Genomic DNA, 21,763 nt, shown 5'->3' on the forward strand with positions numbered 1-21,763 from the left:
AAATTTTGTAAAACAAATTTAAATAACAAGTCACATTTGTCACGGTCTTTCCAGCTCAATAGACCATAAGACTGCATCGTCCAAACTGTGGTGGAATCCACAAGGCTTTTACAGGCCCGCGCGTCAAGATCCCACTCATTTATGGCCATCGGGGTGCACAGGCAGCGCTGTTGACGCAGCCCCGGAATGCTGGTAAATTTGCGCAACCTTCCCTCTAGAAAGCCATACAACCACGCCGAGTAGACCACCCTACTTGTTCTCTATTCCTCTCCACCCGTGTGGTAGCTCACACTCTCAAGAAGCTCAGATGGGTCCCTCAAATCCAATGACCAACGAACACATTGGCCGGCCAATGTTTTTTTCTCAAATAGCCCTCCTTCCCACCCTTTCTGCTCCGCAACCCCCCCCCTCCTGAGGGTATACAGGTGTTGTAACTTGATTCAGAAATCTTTACTCGTTGAGACTATGGAGTACTTGAATCTAATAGGTTCTTTCTTTGGCTACCATCTGAGAAGACTAGGGTGTTTCTTACCCTGAATGCGGCTCAAAATCGTGGTTATTGCCTCGTAGATAAATCATTCCTGTTAACACCAATCATTTCTACAAGTAAACACTTCACCGTAAATGCCGAAGATGCATGACGTAATCGAAATAGACCGTCTTGCCTAAACAGAATTCCTATTAGGCTGAAACCATCTCTAGGGATGGATATCTTCGCAGTTCCTTGCGTTAGGAGCAACTTTGTCGCATTCGTGATTAAAGATGCATGTGAAGCAACCTTCACGTCTTCAAGGTTCGCGGGTTCAGATGAGCTAGGAAGACCTCCTTCGAGGATTGTATTAAAACGTAATGGACCAGCAGGTTGCGAAGTTAGCTACCTGCGGAGCAAACACTAGGATTTGACTCTAATTTAAAGAGGACGAGAGAGGTTATCCTTTAGAGTCGATCATTATTTAACACCAGCTTGTGAGAGAAGTTGTATGCGGAGTCCCAAGTTGTAAGTCCAGGTTACGCGCCGTTCAAATTGTGAATGCAAGTGAAACCAGCCGCCGAAAATCACTTTATTTAAATTCGTATTCACTTACTGCTCAACCGACGGGGAATGCCGATCTCACTTCTGGTCCAGCTGATCTCACCAATTCAAAAGCAACAAAGATTGTGGCAGAAGAAAATACTAGTTTCCGAAGTCACACTGCGAAATACAATCGCATGTGACAACATCCCCCGTATGGTCCCAGTACGACAACACTGGGATACGCGAACTAACTCGAAAGATGTTTAGAAAATGAGACTAAGCTGGATTTTTTTCTATCACCTCCTAGCAGTGAATAATTCTCAGCGTGTTTTCTCTTGTACTTTACAGTCCGTTTGTTACCATTTGAAATGGTTAGGGATTAGATGATATTATTTTTCACTCCGTTGGGATCGTGAGCTTCACAAACGCATGTTTGTAGAATAAATGGGTCATTATTAGATAAGTGATTAATTGCAGAAATTTCTGTTTGCATTCCTTGTGAATACTAAGTCACCACCACTTTAGTTCACCTTCGTATGTGGTCCAATATCTTGATCTTAATTTCATGTTTTTGTTTTTAAAGTCTTGATTAAAATAGGTCCATTTCAAGGAAAGTGGAAAAAAAGAGCGAAGTGGAGCATGGTATGGGATATTTGGGAGAGGTTAAATGAAATGGTGTGTGGGTAAATGGTTGCAAGGACCATGTGCTGCGTCTGTTAAAAAGTTGGTGGATGATAACGACAACGATACAACTTCATGCAGAGTAGGTACGCCACAGCAACCGCGCTCCTGTGAATAAATGCTACATGAAAGATGAGGTAATATCGTTTGCGTCCTCTGTCTCTATCTTCCCTCACGTTCCCGTGGCCTCAAAATGCATCAGTGGCTATACCGTCAGTAGTACTGCCGTCGCGATTGTGACAATTGGTGGCGCATCCACACTTCCGAACGAAATGGAACCACCGAGAGTAGACACGGTTCCCACTACCATTCTTTGGACATTGGAACTGTACGCTTTTCTGTTTAAAACGCATCGGCTGACAGCATGTTCCAGTATTTTCCGTAACACTTCGAGGCATACGACTTAGTTTAGGCATCAATGGGGGTGATAATGAAGTCCACTGACTTCTGTGTCGACGAACTCTTCGCCGTGCCTTTTTACGCCATCGGCGTTTCCGCTGCTGCTGCTCTAGCTGCCACATCAATGAAGTGCCGGCTGCACCTTGACAGGAGCCGGAACAGGAACGAATCACAATTCGCCTAGTTGAAATGCAGCCTGTGTCTGGATCGTATATATAGGAGTACCGGGAATGGCGTTTGCAGAAGATTGCTGATAAAAGCAAAAGTCGTGGTAAAAAGTTCTGAATGATGTTAGATCAATATGTGTAACCTGACAACAGCAAGTTTTCTTGTTTTCAGTATTACAGTGTTAGGCTAAAATGGTCAGTTCCCAAAAGGACTAATTTTGGGCTATTTATTATTACAAATTCAAAAAACTGTGGAAACAAACTGTGTAACGCTATTATGTCCCTGAAAATTAGAAATTACAGAGTATCAATTCGCTACATGATTAGATTTCCAAAAAATAGAATGAGTGGCTGCAACCACAGACTTACGCGTCTCACACTTAACCCCCTCAAATCCACTAGGACATCGGCAAACATGTTGCAATGTCGTTGAGGTCCATTGTTGGCCTTGATCGTTGCCTCCATATTCAGGGTTGCAGATACCTCCATTGAGACATGCCAGCTCTCTGCTTCTGCAGTCACTTGCGATCACGGAGTCTTTCACAATGGCTGCGTCGTGCTGTCCAATCAATTCCATTTTACTCCGAGGATGAAGAACCTTGAAATTAGGTTTGATTGTGAGGCTATTTCTGGAACTTGTAGGTGGTTCACATCCGGGTTTTAAACTGCTAGAGCTCCTTAGGGCTTGAGAGAACTCCATCGCTTTGTCGTTGATGTATAAGGATTCAATGCAAGCTAAACGAAAACGAACATGCCTCTGGTTTGAGCGCATTTTCAATGCCAATAAAACTAAACATCCTCTACGTTTATAAGTGCTGTTCGTTACCACCAATGGGAACTATAAAAGCAACAATTACAGTAAGTTATAAGTGGTCAGTAAACGTACCAACGACACCAGACGTGGCCCCAATCACTCCAGCACGACTGGCAGATTTTAATAGACGTTTTGGTGCACCGCCCAAATAAATGGGAGCTGCTGAAATCAGAGCGCGAGGCTTGAATTTTGAGGGGTTCAATGTCGACACAATTGATTGAGTTAGGGCGTTTCTACTTCCATCTACATACATCTCTACTCGATAGGTGACAACGACAACGTCGAGTCGATGCAACTTATTGTCAGCCAACTGGAAAAAATGGGAGAGTGAAGTAGTGAAATTCTTGTCGCCGACCAAATCTTCCAAGTTGTCTCACAAAATACGACGCACCATTGACATAGAGTAAGCGGTCCCCACTTCCCCGGCATCAATAGCGAAACTTATCTTCACGTGACCCTGATGTAGTTCTGCGATCAGGAATCGGCGGAGCAATAGGGTTTTATTTATCATCTCGGAGAAGAAGAACAGAATTCCTTGTTGATGGCTGGTAGAGAAAGTAAGACTGATGTTTCCTCGTGGAAGGAAACATCCACGACTGGGTGACGGCACTGCAACATGGACGTCTGTTGATGCGATAGTGAGGGAGAACACTTTCTCGCAGAAGGTTCCGCCATAACCTGTTGCGTATTGTAGAGGAAAGAAGACTTACCAACTTACTGAGATATTGTTGGCGAGTTATCAATCTGGATTGAGCAGGGTAACAGCGCCAATGTTTAACTATAGACATTAGATTTTGTTTATCCACCAACAAAGGTGCTTAGCTGAGTATTTAGCTTTACAACACAACTTTATACATTGCCAGCAAAATATTACCAACTTAAACAATTATTCACGAGTCCTGCCTGTCTGTATTCATATTACACATCCCAAATACCATATATAATTTGACGAGCTTTCGTGAAAGCCAGCATGTAAGACTCCTGTTTTACTAGGAACAAATTTCTGGCGGTTGAGCACATGTTGCCAGAAATTCCCAATGTGTTTTTAGTACGATGCATTTCCTCGAAAGCCTTCATGCCTATGACTATCTAGAGCTAAGCTAATTAGTTCTAACCAAAATTAACCATAGGACATCTATTAATTTACATTCACAAAACATTTGAGGTTTTGGTAGCGTAGACTCACCAAAAGGACAGAGACAGCGATATCCAATCGGCGAGATATCAGGCTGACAGGTCGCCGCATTCAGACAGCGATTGTAGGCACAACCAAATGATGCCGAATTCTGCATAGCAGTTATCTGGGAAGGCAGCGCAACTTCACAATACCTGCCTGAAGAGAAAAAACAGGTACACTAAATCCGGTAACATGATTTTTGTGTGAAACATTTATGGGAGGTTAAATTTGGTACTAGTCGCTTTCCATTAAATGCGTGAGACTAATCCAAAGTTCCTTATTAGGTCAGATTCATCAGTTGTTTTGAATAATTGGTGTCGTTGTTTCTAAATTTGTCAGAATCAACTCATCGGAATATGCATGGTACTTTAAAGTACTGCAAAGTTTTTTCAAAATTCCTCCAAGCAACAATATCTTACCCGTAAATCCATGCAGACAGTCACAAGTGTAACCACCAATCTGATCGACGCAAGCGCCACCATTCTGGCACTTATTGTACTCGCAGTCATCCAAATTCTTCGAGCAGTCGTTCCCGCCCCAACCGTCAGGACATACGCACCTTTGGAGAGTTAAGTGCTCATGAAAGGACAACGTACTTAAAGCCCGTAGGTTTTTGTATCACACAGACCCCATCGTTTTGGCAAGGGTTTTCATCAACACAGTACTGAAACTCGTTTTCACAATGCTCGCCTAAGGAAATGGGAAAAAACTGGTTCAAGATAAGGCTCATTCTGCATATAGTTGGGGAAATACATACGTTTACGACAATATCAATGCATAGCTGTGGAAATGTGTTTTTATCACCTGCATGCTCTCTCAGCTGGCTAGCTAATTTACTTAAGAAAAGAAACTCCCAACGTCAATACTATTTGCAAAGCGCGCAACGCATTAGATTCCTCATGAGGACAACATATTATTTTTTAAATTTGAGATCTATGTGCTCACAATAACAACCAAATTTATTAAAGCACTCTTAATCAACCGCTTTAAATCGTTCTGTAATTGCATTCTAACTGCTCGAGATCTCTAACCACATTTAGAATGTAAAGGCAGCTTCTTGATTGTGCCATGTAACGGTGGACACTGATGACCTCTAGTGAATGCGTGATTCGTCACCTCGAAATCCGGGAGCGCATTCGCAAATGTAATTGTTGACGCCGTCAATGCAAACACCACCATTTTCGCATGTAACATTTTTGCAGTCGTCAACGTTTAATTCACAATCCAAGCCTGTGAACCCTGTTGGACATTTACACCTGCATGGAAAAAGCGAGGAACTTTAGGAAATAATGTTTAACTGTTACCAGCATTTGTTAAAATTTTCGTCTACTTAAATGGTATAAATAAACAATTCATCATTGGCGAAAATATTAGTATCGTAAAGGTAGTCTAGGTATTTTACTCGTTATAGCCCATGGTGCTCTTTGGGTTTATTTTGCCATGATTTGTAAGTAAGATGGATGTCTAGACTTATTCTAAAATCAAGCAGCTATTTCCTATTTATCTACAGGACGTGGTGTCTTTGATGATACTCGAGCCACTTTTTGATGCATTTAACTGAGAGTATGTGCAATTGAGCACATAAAATACCTGTAGTGACCAAGATCATCAGTCACATCACAAGTACCACCATTTTTACATGGTTTTTTAAAGCAGGCATCTACTTTCTTCTCACACCGATCTCCATAAAACGGCATTTCGCAAGTGCAGTTGAATTCCACACCACTGATAGTCCCGCATCCACCTCCATTTAGACAAGGATTGCGGGCGCAGGGACTGCATTTGGTGATAATGTCAGGTGACTCTACTAAGCATAAAAAATCCTTTGGAGTTGAGTGAAATATTGATTTGAATTTCATCCGCTCGGGACTGGCGCAAATCGAGACACCATTGTCAAGAGACTTGAGTCTGAAGTAGTCGTGCAGCCAGCGCAAATTGCAGTCACAATGGAGAGGATTTTGACCCAATGCTCTAGAACGCGAGAGCTACTAATTAGAAGGTTCTTAAAGTTAAAATGCAGAGCCAAAATCGTAATTGCTCACAAATTATTCATCTGTTCCAATTCCCGGAAAGTTCCGTTCGCCAATATCGAAATGTCATTGTTTTGTAATATTCTAGATGATGAGTGATAAAAGTCATTTATTAAAAACGAACCAAGGAGCCACCTTTATTTCAAAAAGAAGTAAACAAACTACTTACCAATTCACTCATCGTTACATTAATTTTATTTTTGGGAGTAACCTAGGCTTTTGTGCAATCGGTTTTACGTCTACGAAAAAAAAGCCGAAATAGTGCGAATAACAACGTCTTGATCCACAATGGAGATGGCTCATGCTGATCCTATTATTCAAAAAGACGGTTTGTTTGTGTGACGAAAATTACAGCTCTACCTCCTTTGTATTTCGTTAAAACATTGAAGAAACTTACAAAACTTTAAGCTGTTTCAATCCGCTAAAAGCGTCGGGGTGTATGCATCTTAATCCGTTACCGCTCAACACCCTAAAATGTGACGAAAATTTTACATTTCGTGCATAGCAGCAAGCACCTTCAATCGGCATTTTACGAACAGTGATTTGAGGTTAGACAGATCCTTGAAAGCATCAGGGGTAATTTCGAGAATTTTGTTGTGGCTGAGAAGCCTAAAATACAAGCACATACTCGTAACCGCAGCAGTTACATGAATGAATTTCAAAGATAAACGCTTACAGCGTCTCAAGACTCTTCAGGTGTCGAAGACGTTCGGAATCAATCGATTTTATCGCATTGTGCTCCAAGAACCTGCAAAAGCGAAACAAGTTAAGGCGATTTAACCTGTTAAAGTACCGAAACATACAAATCCCTCGTTTCGGAGGGTAAGTCCTTCGGAATTTCTTTCAGAGCCCTTCCTGAACAATCAACCCGTTGGTTTTTGCATGCACATGGGTCTGGACAGTGCGACTTTGCCCCAACTTCTAAAATATAAAGTCAAGAGTTTCTACTTCAATGCCTTTGAGTAATGGGCGTGAAAGATATTGCGCTTTCCTGAACCAGATATGAGTTCCTTGACAAAAGAATCAATGTGCAATCACAGCAAACACACAGGTGTGTCATGATCTTCAAGTGAGCAAATCTGTGGCTAGATGAGTCCAAAACACTCTGTGTTCAATTGTGCATGCACTGAAAGTAGGGGAGTACCTCCATTGGAGCAGAAATCGCTTTCGCAGGATGCCTCTGTCGAGTTCCCATTGGAATGGTAAAAATCTCCAGCAGAGAGACTCACAAGAGGTGATCCCTTGAGATGGGCAGGACTGGCGCAGGCAGGAACAGAGGGTGAAGCCATCACAAGTGCCTGATTCAGCTGCATCCAGTCGCCCAACCACGACATTTGCGGACCGCATTTGAATGGATTATCATCAAAACTCCTGCCATAAAATCAAATAATTTTTACGCTTCATCTCTATTTGTACATATCACATTCATATCATTGTCAAGCTTAGTATCCCTAAGTTTTGCATTTTCTGCAGATCTTGGTTCCTTGTCATTTTGTTTAGAGGTTCGCATGGAAATAAATGGAATTAAATAGCTGCCTTTTAGGTGTGGCCTTTAATTATGCATTTCGGAATGATTTTTGAGGCAACATGTTTTGATTGGAAATGCGGTAGTATTAAAAAGCAGTGGAGTTATTTATCGCAACTTTTTGTGAAATCCCTAAAATATAAATATTTCAGGTGGAAGTTTCAAACTATTTATCTTGTTTTATGTCAAGCTATTTGAGCAATTGATTCTGAAGAATAATTCACTGACTTATCCAAACTAGCTTAATTGTGCTACAAAGCGGAAATAAGAAGTGAAGAAACGCAAATCATCCTGCTGTAAGTTGTAAAGCCGGAAGGATGCTTTTTTAATAAAAAACAGAACTGCACGCCACTTACACAAGTTTCAGTGATTCGATGTCGAATGCCGAACTTCCGATGCATTGGATTCGATTGGAATGGAGTTGCCTAAAGTTGTATTTAATGAAGTGCGATCAGCTTACAATACTTTAAGCCTCGGAAGTGCGGCAAATGTCCCATTGTGAAGATATGAAAGTTGGTTGTGGTGAAGGGATCTAGAGGGGTCAATCAGAATGAATTTTACAAACTTACAGGACCTCCAATTTCTTCAAGTGCGCAAAACTTTCGTGATTCACCTCCCCTATCGAATTGTGATCCAAATACCTAAACGGTACAGAAATGCGAATTTTATACAGTGATTATTACGATAGCAAAATACGCTCTCTCAGACTCCTTACAATTCTTTTGTGTTTTCGGGAATTCCAATCGGGACAGAAGTCAGACCAGCATTCGTGCAAGTGACCTTGAGACTTGGTTCCACGATTTCCGCAACCCTAGGACGCAGGGCTGTGAAGGTGATCACGTCGTCAGCCGATCTTTGCACTCGATTGGGGAATCGAGAGCATGTGCAGGCCTTGGGACAATTTTGAGCCATATCCAAGTCCTGTTGCGGGATAGATTGGTGCTGTAAATCCGCGTCTCTTTTGCAGTGACGCTTCCTCTCTGCGGATACTAAAAAATTATTTATGGTGCTCAAATGCATGCATGATTTGTACCCAAAAATTAAATCGTAAAGTATGGGCATTACCCATAATTTGAAGTAATGAAGCGAAAACAAATTCTGTTATTTGAAAGCAGGTTTCCCCTGTGTTTCTCGAAATGGGTGTTTAAATATATTCAATGCTTATTCTAGAAGGCCAAAAGATTTTAACAGAGGAAGGATCCCTCTCGTCTGATCTGGCCGATTATAGTAGGTTTGGCAGCAGATGGGAATCATTTATCACATGTTTGCTACACAAAAGTGTATCCAGTTACAACCCCGATAATAAGCACTAGATTCGGGAAGTATTTTTATCAAAACTGGAAACCTAGTGATATTTTTCAAAATGTCTAGCATAATGTCTAGCAAAATGCCTAGCATAACCTAGGTTATAATAAATTAAATTGAGGATAACCATTTAGAAGGTATATATGGATTGCACTCAATGTAGTGGTTCGTCAAAAAATTGTAGCCATTATTTTATTTGATTGGATGCCATTCTAGTATCTAAAGTGGGTGTATGTAGAAGTGGCATCCACGCTACTGTTGTGTCTAGGCTAAGACGAGGTCATAGACCACGGATTACTCAGCGCGTGAGTGAAAAAAGGGGGGAGTTTGAGCAAATCAGAACAAAACGAATCAGCGTCTGGGTTGCAGATGCGCGTCTGTGCTTGCTTGTGCGCGCGCACTCGTGACGTGCGGCGTTGACAGCAATGTGCGTGCGTAGGGCGACAGCGTCAATTTGACGGCACGGGGCCACCCACGACGCCGCAACATCCGCCTGATGACAACTAGCGGGGGGAGGGGGGCCGGCTACACGGCCTCCTGCTTGTGTATGTTTGCTATCCGACAGACGTCCCAACTTTGTTTACAGTCCCAGTCTTCGTCCCATCTCCTCAATTGTGTCTCACCTCTGCAAACCCACCTCACATATTTCACTTCGATGTGCTCTCGGGGGAAATAAGCATTTCAAGTTAATTGATTATTTGTGGACATTTTTTAGGGATTACGTTTTTGCCTAACTCATAGCCTTGGCACATTCAGTTGCTCACTCCAAGCACAAAGTCAAAGCATCATCTAGTTTGGCGATTCTGCCTGAAGTAGATATTTGATTACTCTTGTTCTGGTGCCAAAAGTCTTGAAAAAATAATCTTGTATTTCCTGTACAAACCCACCGGAAAGGTATGTGAATGAACCACTCTATAAATGAAAAGTATCGACAAATAACTAACAAGGGATGCGGTTCGAGCTTATTTTCTGGATTTCGTGCGGTCTTTCTTGAAGTCACCCCCTCTTATTTTAATTCACCAAAGCCGTTATATCTTCCATTTTTGATATGTAATTTCAAGTGGTTTTGTAAAATACCTGTAAAACAACAAAGAATGTTAACGATGGCTGCAATACTTTGTTTGTTTAACTCTTCCTTTTAGTTTCGTGGTCACTTTGTACTTTCGATGGTCGGCATGGCCTCGGGCCCCTCAGTATGACGCCTCTTCTCTACTTCAGGGAAGACTCGAGGCACCGCATTGGTGACAGTAGAAAGCAAACCTGATCCCAAAGGACAGCTACCTTGACTTCTATTACTGGATGTTGAATCTTAACGTAACGGAAGAAGGTTATATACTGCGGATAGAAGAATATGTGACGACCCCTAACAGGTGAAAAATGACGTCTACCCTCGGCGACTACCATGGTTTCATGGTCTGGAGGAAAGCTGTTAACAACTGAAGCGATATTAGCCGGAAAGAGTTTGTTACAAAGTTGTCTATAGTAACTGTATAAAAATGTCGGTGAAGCAAACATGCGATACCCCCTCCACGTCCCTACTAGCGGAATAGAACTCAGATGGACATATAACTGGGTGACACTGAGGTGAGAATAAGTAGTAAGGAGGAAGAAACGCGACACCTTATTCCCATAGAACTATTTTAAGCCCCATTCGTTATTAAATGACTGTACTATTAGATCACTGTCCCAACCATTAATGATGGACATGCATGAGGGCCTGCACATTCCCCCTTCCCCCAGTACAGCTCCCAAACAGGACAAAACTCCAGGTCTAGTGAAATCCTCAAGAGGGGTCAGTGATATTATAGTCAAATGTCATCCCAGCTGCAAACAAATTCAATGACTGAGGCGGTTGGTTCGTCAGTGTTTTACAGCGCCGACTACGCTGCAATGGTCGACGCGGGAGGTTGACCAAGGGGCGCGCAGAGGACGACACTCAAAGGGAGAGGAGGGCTATATAATCCTTTGACTATTTGTTTAACTCATCATTTTGGCTTCGCAGGCACTGGAGGCTCCGCATTTGAACTTCTGCTGGGTGGAGTGTGCTCCGGCCAATGTCAGTAGCCCCCCAGTTCTTCTGTGCGTCGGCATTAAATATTCCACCCCAGTATTACGCCTTCTGCCTACTTCAAAGAAGACTCAGGGCGCTGTAATGGCATGTAACTATTATTGCCGATAACGCCGAAAGATTGGTTATTTCCACAAAACAATGTTGAGGAGGTACTCCATATGAAGAGTTGAACCGGTCCTTACAAAAAACGTTTATTCCCCTGCAGAAACGGATGATTTTACATGGATTGGAGTTAAATACTGCTCAAGGTTAAAAACCCTGCAAAATGACATGATCATTGTTTTATAAACGTGTTCCCAAAATAATTGTCAATGCAATGATTGGAAAGTGGTAATTAAAATTAAAGAAATTTTACGAACCTAACCTCAAAGGCATAAAACTTTCATTGAAATGTATCGCAAGGAAATGAAATGAAATTAAAAGGCGATTGACGGTTTTATAAAATACTCTTCTGACATTCCCCACGGAGGAAATGCACTTGGTGCATAAAAAACACTTGTAAAATTAAAGAGGAATCAAATAAATAACTGAGCTCACCACAGGGTTGAAGTTTAATATCCCGCACATATTGCCCTTTTAAGCTGGTGGGCATATGGCAAGTAGTCCATTGACTTCCCCCTGCTTCGTTTTGTTTGAGGAATTCGGGTAACCAATTCAGAGAGCAATCGCAATTAAGTTTGTTATTAATGAGATATCTGGAAAGACCAAAATGTAAATAACTGTATTGAAGGAATCCTGTTTTAGATTCACATTGAAATAACATACTCTCAACCGTGTTCTACACTGTTCATTCATTCTGCTTATCATCATTAGTATTATCATTACCACGGGTGCAAATGATTGTGGTGATATTAGGACACCTGGAATCAAAAGCGTTCAGGACACTTCACCTATGAGTCAAGCTTGAAACTATCATATCACATCCATAAGAGAGTGAGGCCCCTAGTCGGGGATCCAGACCTACACTAGATTTCTGCAGTTCTTACTGAAATTCCAGTGATTGGATTTAATCTACGACAGGACCTTTAACCGATAGTATTAACAGACGAATGAATGATATAGATTTAAACTGTTTTGCGTTGCTTAATAGAGCCTTATATTTTAAATCGCATTCGGCACATTGCAATAAAGAAAACACTATGATGCCTATGGAGGTACGCTAAAATAAGAGCTATACTGGGAGCCTCAAATGTAATGTATTATTCAAATAGTTTTATTCTTAGGTTTAAATTATTCTGTTTCACATCGTAGGATAACACTACTGTAAAATGTGCACCATTTGTTGTGGTAGAGAAAACTCAGATAACCGAAAAAAACGGTTTGAGGCGAAATTCGGTATTTTGCTTCGTCACCAGCGTCATCAACGGATTTGTGAATATAGAGTGAATTCTACAAACCCTCAATTAGGCCTCCTTTAGAATTAACTGATTACAAAGTGAAGCGTTGCTTTTTGGAACTATACTTTTGGTTGGATTTCGTAACAGACCTTAGCTGCGCTACTAAAATTAAAAATATCCACTAACAGAATATTCTATAGATCTAGACCCTTAGAATAATCTTTAAATAGTATTTTAGCGTAATTTCATTTCCTAAATACAACTATTTGGGGGGAAATAAATATCTGACAGCAGAACTTTTAGAACGCTGGGAATATTCATTTACTTACCCAAACTGAAATCCATCGTGGTTATATTCTACGCGCAAAGAGTGCAGGCTTGTGGATAATGAAATACCAATGCGTTTTTCGAAACAAAACAACAGTATATATTGAGGACGGAAACTTACAAGTATCTAAGCTGTTTCAAACTTTTGAAGGCATCCTCTTCGATAGTGTCGATGGCGTTCTCTGATAAGTGACTAAAGATCAGAATAGTTATGAGAACTTTAAGCGCTTGTTACTGTACATTTAAAAATGCATTTTCTGAATAGAAATTCCCCATGTTAGGACCGCAATTAACAAGACGACATTAATACATAACAACTGCGATGAAAAGGCTTTGAAGCCGGAGCTGGAAGGACCACCCACCGTGGCGGGATTCCCGGTCACAGTGACTGGTATTGGCAAATGTTAACCAACATCGGATGCTTTCCTCGACACCTAGTTGCGAATGTTACATAGCAATATTAGCAGCCACCAAATCATTTGTCCTTCAAACTCTAGGTTTCCATAAAAACTCGGCAATTAGAAATAATTAGTTTTAAGGAGATGATTATCAAGAATATTAGACACATCACCGATTTTAAGCAGTGCTTCTTTTCACAAATCTTTAAGTAGCCACAATTTAGAATCAAGTTTTACTTTGGTAAATATAAATGCTGCAGTTTGGGTCAGGCTAAGTGTTCTCGGTTAATTAAAATACTTTATTTGACTATCAATAAAGGAAAATCTAACAACGAAGAACTTTCCACCGCGAAAAGGCTTCAACTCGAATAGCACTGCAAGTGAGTTAAATTTATTACAGTTATCTAGGTAGAAATCCAGCATATAATGGAATTTTTATTAATCTTCGATATATTTTTTAAGGATTTTGCTCAACTTGAACAACTGATATTTACATGTTTAGAGGGGATTGAATGCCGACCTAGAATTTCTTTGAGGGTATAATTCGTGAAGCTAATTATTTGCCAACAAATTTTAGTACTTATAATAGCACGGAACAGGAAGTAAAATAATAGTAATGGATGTGCACAACATGCTAAGGGTACCACAGCCCATCATTTGTACGTTTCTCCACGGATATAATAAAATGGGGACAATATTAAACAACCCAATCATCGACAAAAAACAAAAGTTTGCAAACTGCACAAGGCTTTTATCCAAGTGAGGCCAAAATGCTTGGATTAAAGGCATAAAATAATTGTGCTCAAACATGCAGCGTCAGAAACATGGTACTCGGATACGATATTCAATCTGACAGGAAAGGAACCTTCTGAGAGGGAAGTATCCAGATTAAGATTTGTCGATCTGTGTGACAACCATAAAAAATCCCAGCTCATTTAAATTCATTGAACTGATTTGCTGTAAACTATGTAGAAGTTGCTTGCGTAAGATTATGTAAAGACATGAGCAAATTTGTGCAAAAATACACCACAAGCTTCCATTTTATAAATTGACATTTTAAACCAAATTCGCTTTGGCTTTAGGCGGCCAAGATGATATATAAGTCGTCAGGTATTACAAGAAAAATCATGAACGCACAGAATTCTGAGATTCGTGAGACCATCAAAAAACTCCCCATCGATACAGGAAATGTTATTCTTTTGAAGATTTCTAAAATTAAGAAAACTATAGTGCGATAGTGCATCTGAGATACCATCTAACCTTTCAAAAAAAAATAAAAAATTACAATATGGTTAATGAAGACAGGCCTTTGAATGCGTTCCGAGGGAAACTCTGAATTTGATTACCAGTGAGATACCTATTGAAGTGACGAAGACAAGTTAGTGTGCGAAACAAGGGGAAGTTATTCAAATGTCGAAATTGAATTTGAATGTACTTACAAGGAGGACAATCGATGCAGTCCAGAAAATGCCCACGGTGATACATTTGTTATCTTGTTCTCTTCAAGGTTGCTACAGTGAACAATTTAAATATCATTATTGCCAGTATAAAACCAAGATTTGAGCAAGGGAATTACACTAATTATAAACACCCTCAATAAATTAGCAACAGTTCTTTTACTTCGTAATTTGTCATGTACTGATATAATAATTAAGCTATAATGGATAAGGTTCTTGTTACTTCGTAAATGTCATAATCCTGTAATACTTATGTTGTCTAACTGTTCCTTTTCAGAGAGGAGGCAGGCAGCCAAATTCAGCCGCGTGACTGAGGAGCAGTCAACATCTCCCAGGCCAGAGGAGGGTCCCATGTCCAAATCTCCCTAATCTTTTATCCAACCCCATTTATGGTGAGCAATAAATATGTCAAAACCCAATGAGCCTCAGTGTTATAAAGGTATGAAGACCAGTGAAGAGGAGATAAACGAGGCTCGTGCTACAATCCAGCTTGCACGTGGTTACTTGTAGTGACCTTAGAACCCAATGACTCCGATTTAAGCATTACTCTACCGCTTAATATTTCGGGTGGTTACTGAAAAAGCAAACTATCAGTAAAGGCCTGCTGCAAGCTAATTTGTAGGACTTGAGAATGACTTTATACTAAAATATTTGTTTAATATTAAAGATTATCATAAATTAGATTACTAAACTTACAGTTTTCGCAGACTAGAATATCTTGAAAAGGCGTTTTTCGGTAGATGCGTCAACTGATTATTTGCAATATTTCTAAAGAGGACAAAGCGTCAAAAGCCTCAAACACTTGTCAATAACCTGTATCTCGGCTATCCAATCAACTACTCAAGGCCAATAAGGGTAATCTACCTAACTTTACTTCCCCTGCTTTCTTCTGGCGCCGTGATGAATGAGAATCATTAGCAGTTTGGAATACTTCTTGCTGCCGCAAATTTTGAGGAACAATCCTTTTTTAAAGAGCTTTCCGCATTTTAAAAGGCATTTTCGTGTGCAAAGCTTATCATTTGATAAATGAATGAAAAATTAGGCCTGAAAGCAAGATTTGGGTGCAGTGATTTATTCTAGTGAATGAACTTCGTTTAGGAACTGAATGAAATAGTCCTTTACAATGTGTTTATGATGCAACACACACAAATATCATTTTTAAGCAAAAAAATGCTGCAAAAATATTTATGAAATTTTCTCCTTTTGTTACTTTTCGTCTAAAAGAAAATAAATGTGCTTTAATGCGCACTTCTTTTTAACAAAAAATCGCAGCTTTTCATAGGATATGTGAGATGTATATTTCAATGTTGAACACTTTCTTCTAAGAGTTAAAATTGTTTTATTAATGATACAGACTTTTTCCTCTAACTTACAAAGCTATTCCATCTGCAAGCCTTTTGTGCCACTTGAACAAATAATATAATTTTATGTTTCAAAAATGAAAATCACTGAAAAAAATGTTAATGCAATAATCATGTCTGGATAAGTAGTCATCTCATCAGATGATATGAACACCACAGTTGTAATGCTAATGAGTCAATTCAGCAAGTTCTCTTTCCCTTTTCGGTTTGGTGTTCAGTGTTGCTCAAGTAAAATTTCAGACGGCAGATGAACTCAAAGTGCACACAAAAAAAATAAAATTTCCGGGAAAACTTACAAACTGATTAGGTTCTCCGGGAGATCAGACGGTACAGAGTCCAAACTTTTCCCGACACACGACACAAATCCGGACGTATCGCATGCGCATACTGATTGACAGGAGGATAGCCTAGGCTCTTGGTCCCTTTTGCAAATCGGAGGTATGAGTGGGAGTACGCCATCTGAAGAAGAGAGGATCAAACTATCCTACCCATGAAAGATATATTTCATCAAGGAATTTCACACTCCCCTCAAACTGAATTGCCGCAATCCGAATCCAAAGTTTTCAGAACGGTAAATGGCTTACTCAAAGAGGAGTTGCATAAAATCAAACTCAGGAATATACGCATAGCAGTTAATTTGAAAACGGTATCAGAAGATTATGCCAATATCCCGCATTTTTTATGTAGAACCCATGAGATTATCAGATATTGCTACACACGAAATAACTCCAAAAACATTGTCCTTGTTTAAGGCTAAAATGTTTCTACGGTGATAACAAAGCCTTGCACAATGCGTGCACATATATCACTACTCATGAACGGTGAGGTTGTAAGTTTAAAAACCGCTTTAGTCCAACTTCGTTAAATATTCCCAAAATTAAATTCATCATTCGTTAGTGTACTCTGGCCAACGGTTACTTACGAGGGCAGTAAAGGAGACCCAAGACTTCAGCGGCGACATCACCGGGAAATTCTTTGCTGTCTCTATCGCAAATTGCACCGGAGGATGAAAAAACACTCTGACGTTTTTCCTCTATAAAACTCTTCATCAGAGCGACCAAATGACAATCACATTGAAGTGGATTGTCGTTGAGGGTCCTAAAAATTATGCTTCCAGTTAAGTTGGGTTTTTACAAATGGTAATATCTTTGGGTAGTCATAGCTCTTATACCATCCAAGACCTGAAATGCAATTCCGCTTACGATTCAGGAGAATGGTGCATGCATGAACTTCTTGTTACCTAACCTGTAACCTCTGCACAAAGTGACTATATTATTGATAAAATTCGAGAATTTTAGACGGTTAATTTAGCAGATAAATAATGATAGATTATCCAATTTCCCGATATCATAGCAAAATCAGGTCCACTTAAACCCGAAACTCCTTTCCCATTAATACACCTATCGGTTGTTTATATTTCAAATATTTTTCTGCAGGTCGCGCTTTAATGTCATCGAGAGCTTAGAACCAACCATAAACTGTATGTAGAACTCTAAACAGGTAAAAGACGCGACTTGAAGTAGGTGGCCTTGAAAATAGAACAAGAATTTGGATGTAATTAAGGAGACTTTGAAACCAGGTTTTAAAGTTTTGGCGGTGATGTTTTCGAAACCGACGCAACCTATGAAGCGCTTGGTACTTTTTCTCAGCAATAAATGGGGACATTTGCCCTACTACTGCACTGCTTAGTCTCAATTTATTAGTTGATCCATACTTACTTTTAAAGGCACTTTTGGTAAATCACACTTCTTTCCGAAGTAGACTAGTGATACAATTCAAATCCTACTAATTTAACAATGCAAATCAAATAAATTATTACAATTGGTTCATCTCAAATTACCGGTTTACTATCATGAATTTTTCTCCGTTATTAAGCATAACTCCTAATGAAATGTTAATCGCTAGGACACTCTTTGTTACCCTTGCTGATACAATGATAACTTCTGCTGCTTAATTATTACACCAAGGTGTCGGTGCACTGTTTGCTTGTCCTCAAAACAAAGAAAATAAATAAACTCTCCATTCATTGTTAAAGGAAAGTAAAGAACTCTTTAAAATGCCCACTTACAACCATTGTAAAGCCGATAAACTGTTGAATGTTAATCTGGAAATCCAAGAAATCTTGTTCTGATCAAGCCTTCTAAAACGAAAGTTCATAGTTTGCTCAGTCTTGAATCAGAATTCCCTGTTTCTTAAAATCATTATTAAACTGGAATAAAATGCCAAGTTTATTAAGCAATTTTAGAGGTGTTCATTTCTGAAATGCACTAATCGTAATGGCAGTTTTATCGGATGTTTTAAACAGTTAATGTTGCTGGAACCAAAAATGAGTAATACGTAGGTCCGTGCCTCAATGTCTAATGTGACCTGTAGCACATATGTGCTGTTATATTTCCACTTTTTAAAACGATGAACCCTGACTAAAATGAGAAGCATGCTGGGCTTCTTTAAGAGGCCAAAGCTTCCAAAAATTAGGCATTTACATAGGCCTTCATATATATGAATAACCAACATCAAAAATAGTTAGGAATCAATTCTTATAGTGTTGAGTTAATGAAAGACATGTGGCTTGTAAAGTTCCACACACACAAAGAAATCCCCACGTTGCGAGAAATGATATATGTTCCTTGTTTTCCTGCATAGTGACAGCAACTAAGGGTCTCGAATTATGAGCGTTAACAGGAAAAAAGTCAGCTATAGAAGAAAATGCCGCGTCAAATCAAGCTTGTGGGAGTTGTTTATCGATTGGCATAGACATGTTAGGGCGGTGTGTGTGTTGGGTCTTTTTTTCTGCTGCAGCCACATCACCGGTGTGTAGAGACATTGGGTGGTCGCGTATTTATAAAATTATCTTCAGCTAATATATTTTCATATTTGTTTTGTTCAAAAAAAACTGCGTTGTTTGTTCTATGCCCCTGTCCAAAAATAAAATCACCATAGTAACGTACAGAACTCGGAGGTTCTTTAGGCCTTGAAAAGTTCCATCGTAAAGACATCGCAAATTGTTTTGTCGAAGGTCTCTGAAATTTGAAATATGACGCTGTCAGGTCCTTCCCATGCGTGGTGTATTAGTTTTGCACAACTTCCAAATTTTTTTGATATAAATGAGGGCTCATTGAAAATCTTAGTTGAACGTGCCTAACTTCTGGCTAAAACAGAAAAGACTATGAATATGTGAGTTTTTCCTTTTGTTAACGTTTTTGCCAATTGGATATGTTCTTTTTTAGTTCATTTTAAAAATGGAGGAACAATTTGATATATTTGCTGGTGTATGCCTTTTGCCTCACTCCTACCCACAATTTCGGATAATGGGGACGATGAGGTCTGCTGCAACACTACTACAGGAGCTTTCTCACTAATATGCAAACCAGATATTATTGTACTAAGGTGCATATAAGTCCACCAGTAACCCAAATGTAGAAAGATTCAAGGGTTCGAACAGTATTTGCGATTTTGGATAACGGGTTCCAAAATATCACAAAAAGGAACCAAGTCTGGTAAAAAAGTCCACATTAGTCCTCATCCTCGAAGATATTTTCTTACCCATTTATCCACATTTATTATTTTGGAACAATTCAGTCATTGTCCCTATCACGTGCGTTCGACTACTTACTATTTGCAAATATGAAAAACTTGCATATTAACTAAAGCTTTCAGGCGCTAATTCATGGCAAAATAACTGTTTCCAGTAGAGTGGAGTGTAATTTATGCATAATTTCATATAGTTATGCATTCGCTCAAAGAAATGGTGATTTAGCAAGCAAGCAAGTTATTTGAGCATCGTAGGGGTAAATGAAACCGGGACACACAAACGCTATCCGTTTTGCTGCAAAACCACAAATTATGCACATGTGCACTAGTGCACACACTGGGAAACCACACATGCGTACAACTGCACACCTCACTGAGAGGGAGGAGATAAGGTCCACCAGATGTGGTAAGTCCATTCCAACAGTTGTTTGTTTTAAATCACGGTCTCGTATGTTTCAACCTTCCCTGTAACTCCAGACTGCGACCACACACGCATCAAGTATGCATGCTTGCCCTTCCCACAAATGCACAAACACCTTTACGTGCCGTACACTTTGCGAGATGCGCAGTGCAATCGTCTGGTGTCCCTGTATTCAGGAATTTACCTAATATACGTAGTTGGAACGCTAAGGTGCATAAAAACGGCATCCCATTGACTTTATTTGTGTGCCGAGACTCCAGTTCGTCTGCCGTATGGCACCTTCTCGGCACACTGTTGCAGAAAAAATCTCAATGATAAGCGGTGCCGTCACAAGTTTTTTTTCTTTCATAAATATTGTTATTTGTGAATAAAGCTTCAAGGTGCTTAGAGAAGTTCACGTCACTATAATGGTACAGTTGCAATGCTGTTATCGCCCCAAATTGGAGTTACAGGCGATAAACATTATCTATTAACACATTTAACGGCCTTAATCTGCTGTAATCATATGATTCAGCACGCATTTCACACTCAGTTAAACTGTCAAAGAAATGCCATTCTACTTTGTACCACACATCTTCCTTTAGAAGTTTGACGAGCATTACATTGCGACTGTGTCACTTAGGTAACCTCCGCCGATAAAAGAAGGCAAAATGATGACACACATTGCCTCAAGCTATAAGATGATCTGATCCAAAACGGCTTGAGTACTTCGTATTTGCTCAACAAGAATTCGCGTTTCATTGTTACTATTGAATTTATTGCCAGAATAAGAGGAAGTGCTGCAGAGATAAAATTTTTTTCCTGTAAGATAATTTAAAGTATTTCTAATAGGATTGGGGAAACAAGTATTGAAGGTGGGAAAAGTACTTTGAAGAATAAAGAGTCTTGTGATTTACTTAATCTATTTAGGTACCTAATGAATAATGCAACTGATAAGTCAACAAGTTCAACTTAAATTTCCGAGTAGAAACGTTTTGGATTGCTATCCACCACGCCTAATGAAATGGATTAAAATAACTATGGAATCATCCAGTTGACAGGTCGCTATTTCTCAAAATTCAATATCATTAGCTGACTCGTGTTCAAAATTTCCAGCCATTGCAAATCACGGTCATGACAAAGACACGGTTCATACAGAAGCCGCTAATAACTGCCCTGAAGCAGTAACATTACTCTAAGCAACTTGTTTGCAAACTAAAACTTATGAGGCTCGGCAAACTTTGTAATTTTTACCATTAGCACAAGTTAGGCTCTCATTAGGCATTCTTTTAAAGTCTATTGGGGATTCATATCATCCCAAATTAGTTTAAAAACATGGATATTTTTTAGTATATTTGTAATTAATGGATTAACACTAAGAGGCGATAAAGCCTAGTAGAGCAAAAAGTGGAATATAGCAATAAAGTTTTGGGTGTTTTGATATAGGACTGAGAGGAATAAACTAACCCTCTTGGCCAATGCACCCAACGCACCGCCCATACTAACACGGATACACAAGTGTTCAAAAAACAAAAGCCAATCGAGCTGTCCAGTTGCGGAAGTGAGAGCCGAGACTACCATGCAAATTGCTTAAATTAGGAAGTGCACCTGTCTCTAAAGCGGTCCAGCCAAACTACTTTGCAGCTCATATGTCCAAAAGGTGGTCGTTTTCATATTGAACGAATTAGTCTTTAGGAGAGTTGTGCCAGGCCCGACTACTCAAAACTGCGTTTCTATCTCAGCACAGTCCCTTTGGTTAACGGCCATG

The 21,763-nt window shown here is 39.7% G+C and overlaps 1 protein-coding gene across 1 annotated transcript; it reads right to left on the reverse strand. All coding sequences in view use genetic code 11, as the record gives it.

Annotated features, from left to right (window-relative positions):
- Positions 1-1,884: 1,884 nt before the first annotated feature.
- EGR_02130 (Slit 1 protein) lies at positions 1,885-17,113 on the reverse strand (the record flags this gene model as incomplete). Its single annotated transcript, XM_024491379.1, has 27 exons — positions 1,885-2,345; positions 2,632-2,997; positions 3,149-3,386; positions 3,468-3,754; positions 4,263-4,409; positions 4,673-4,812; positions 4,850-4,943; positions 5,370-5,509; positions 5,844-6,224; positions 6,296-6,367; positions 6,681-6,752; positions 6,821-6,892; positions 6,960-7,031; positions 7,087-7,204; positions 7,428-7,654; positions 8,165-8,233; positions 8,269-8,340; positions 8,378-8,449; positions 8,524-8,797; positions 11,722-11,879; positions 12,970-13,041; positions 14,384-14,455; positions 14,532-14,603; positions 14,686-14,757; positions 15,400-15,471; positions 16,361-16,523; positions 16,987-17,113. 27 exons carry the CDS (start codon positions 17,111-17,113, stop codon positions 1,885-1,887), a joined length of 4,182 nt encoding a protein of 1,393 aa, XP_024354232.1.
- Positions 17,114-21,763: the final 4,650 nt, after the last annotated feature.

The sequence above is a fragment of the Echinococcus granulosus genome, assembly GCF_000524195.1.
Source record: "Echinococcus granulosus chromosome Unknown EG_S00009, whole genome shotgun sequence".
In the NCBI taxonomy this organism is placed as follows: domain Eukaryota; kingdom Metazoa; phylum Platyhelminthes; class Cestoda; order Cyclophyllidea; family Taeniidae; genus Echinococcus; species Echinococcus granulosus.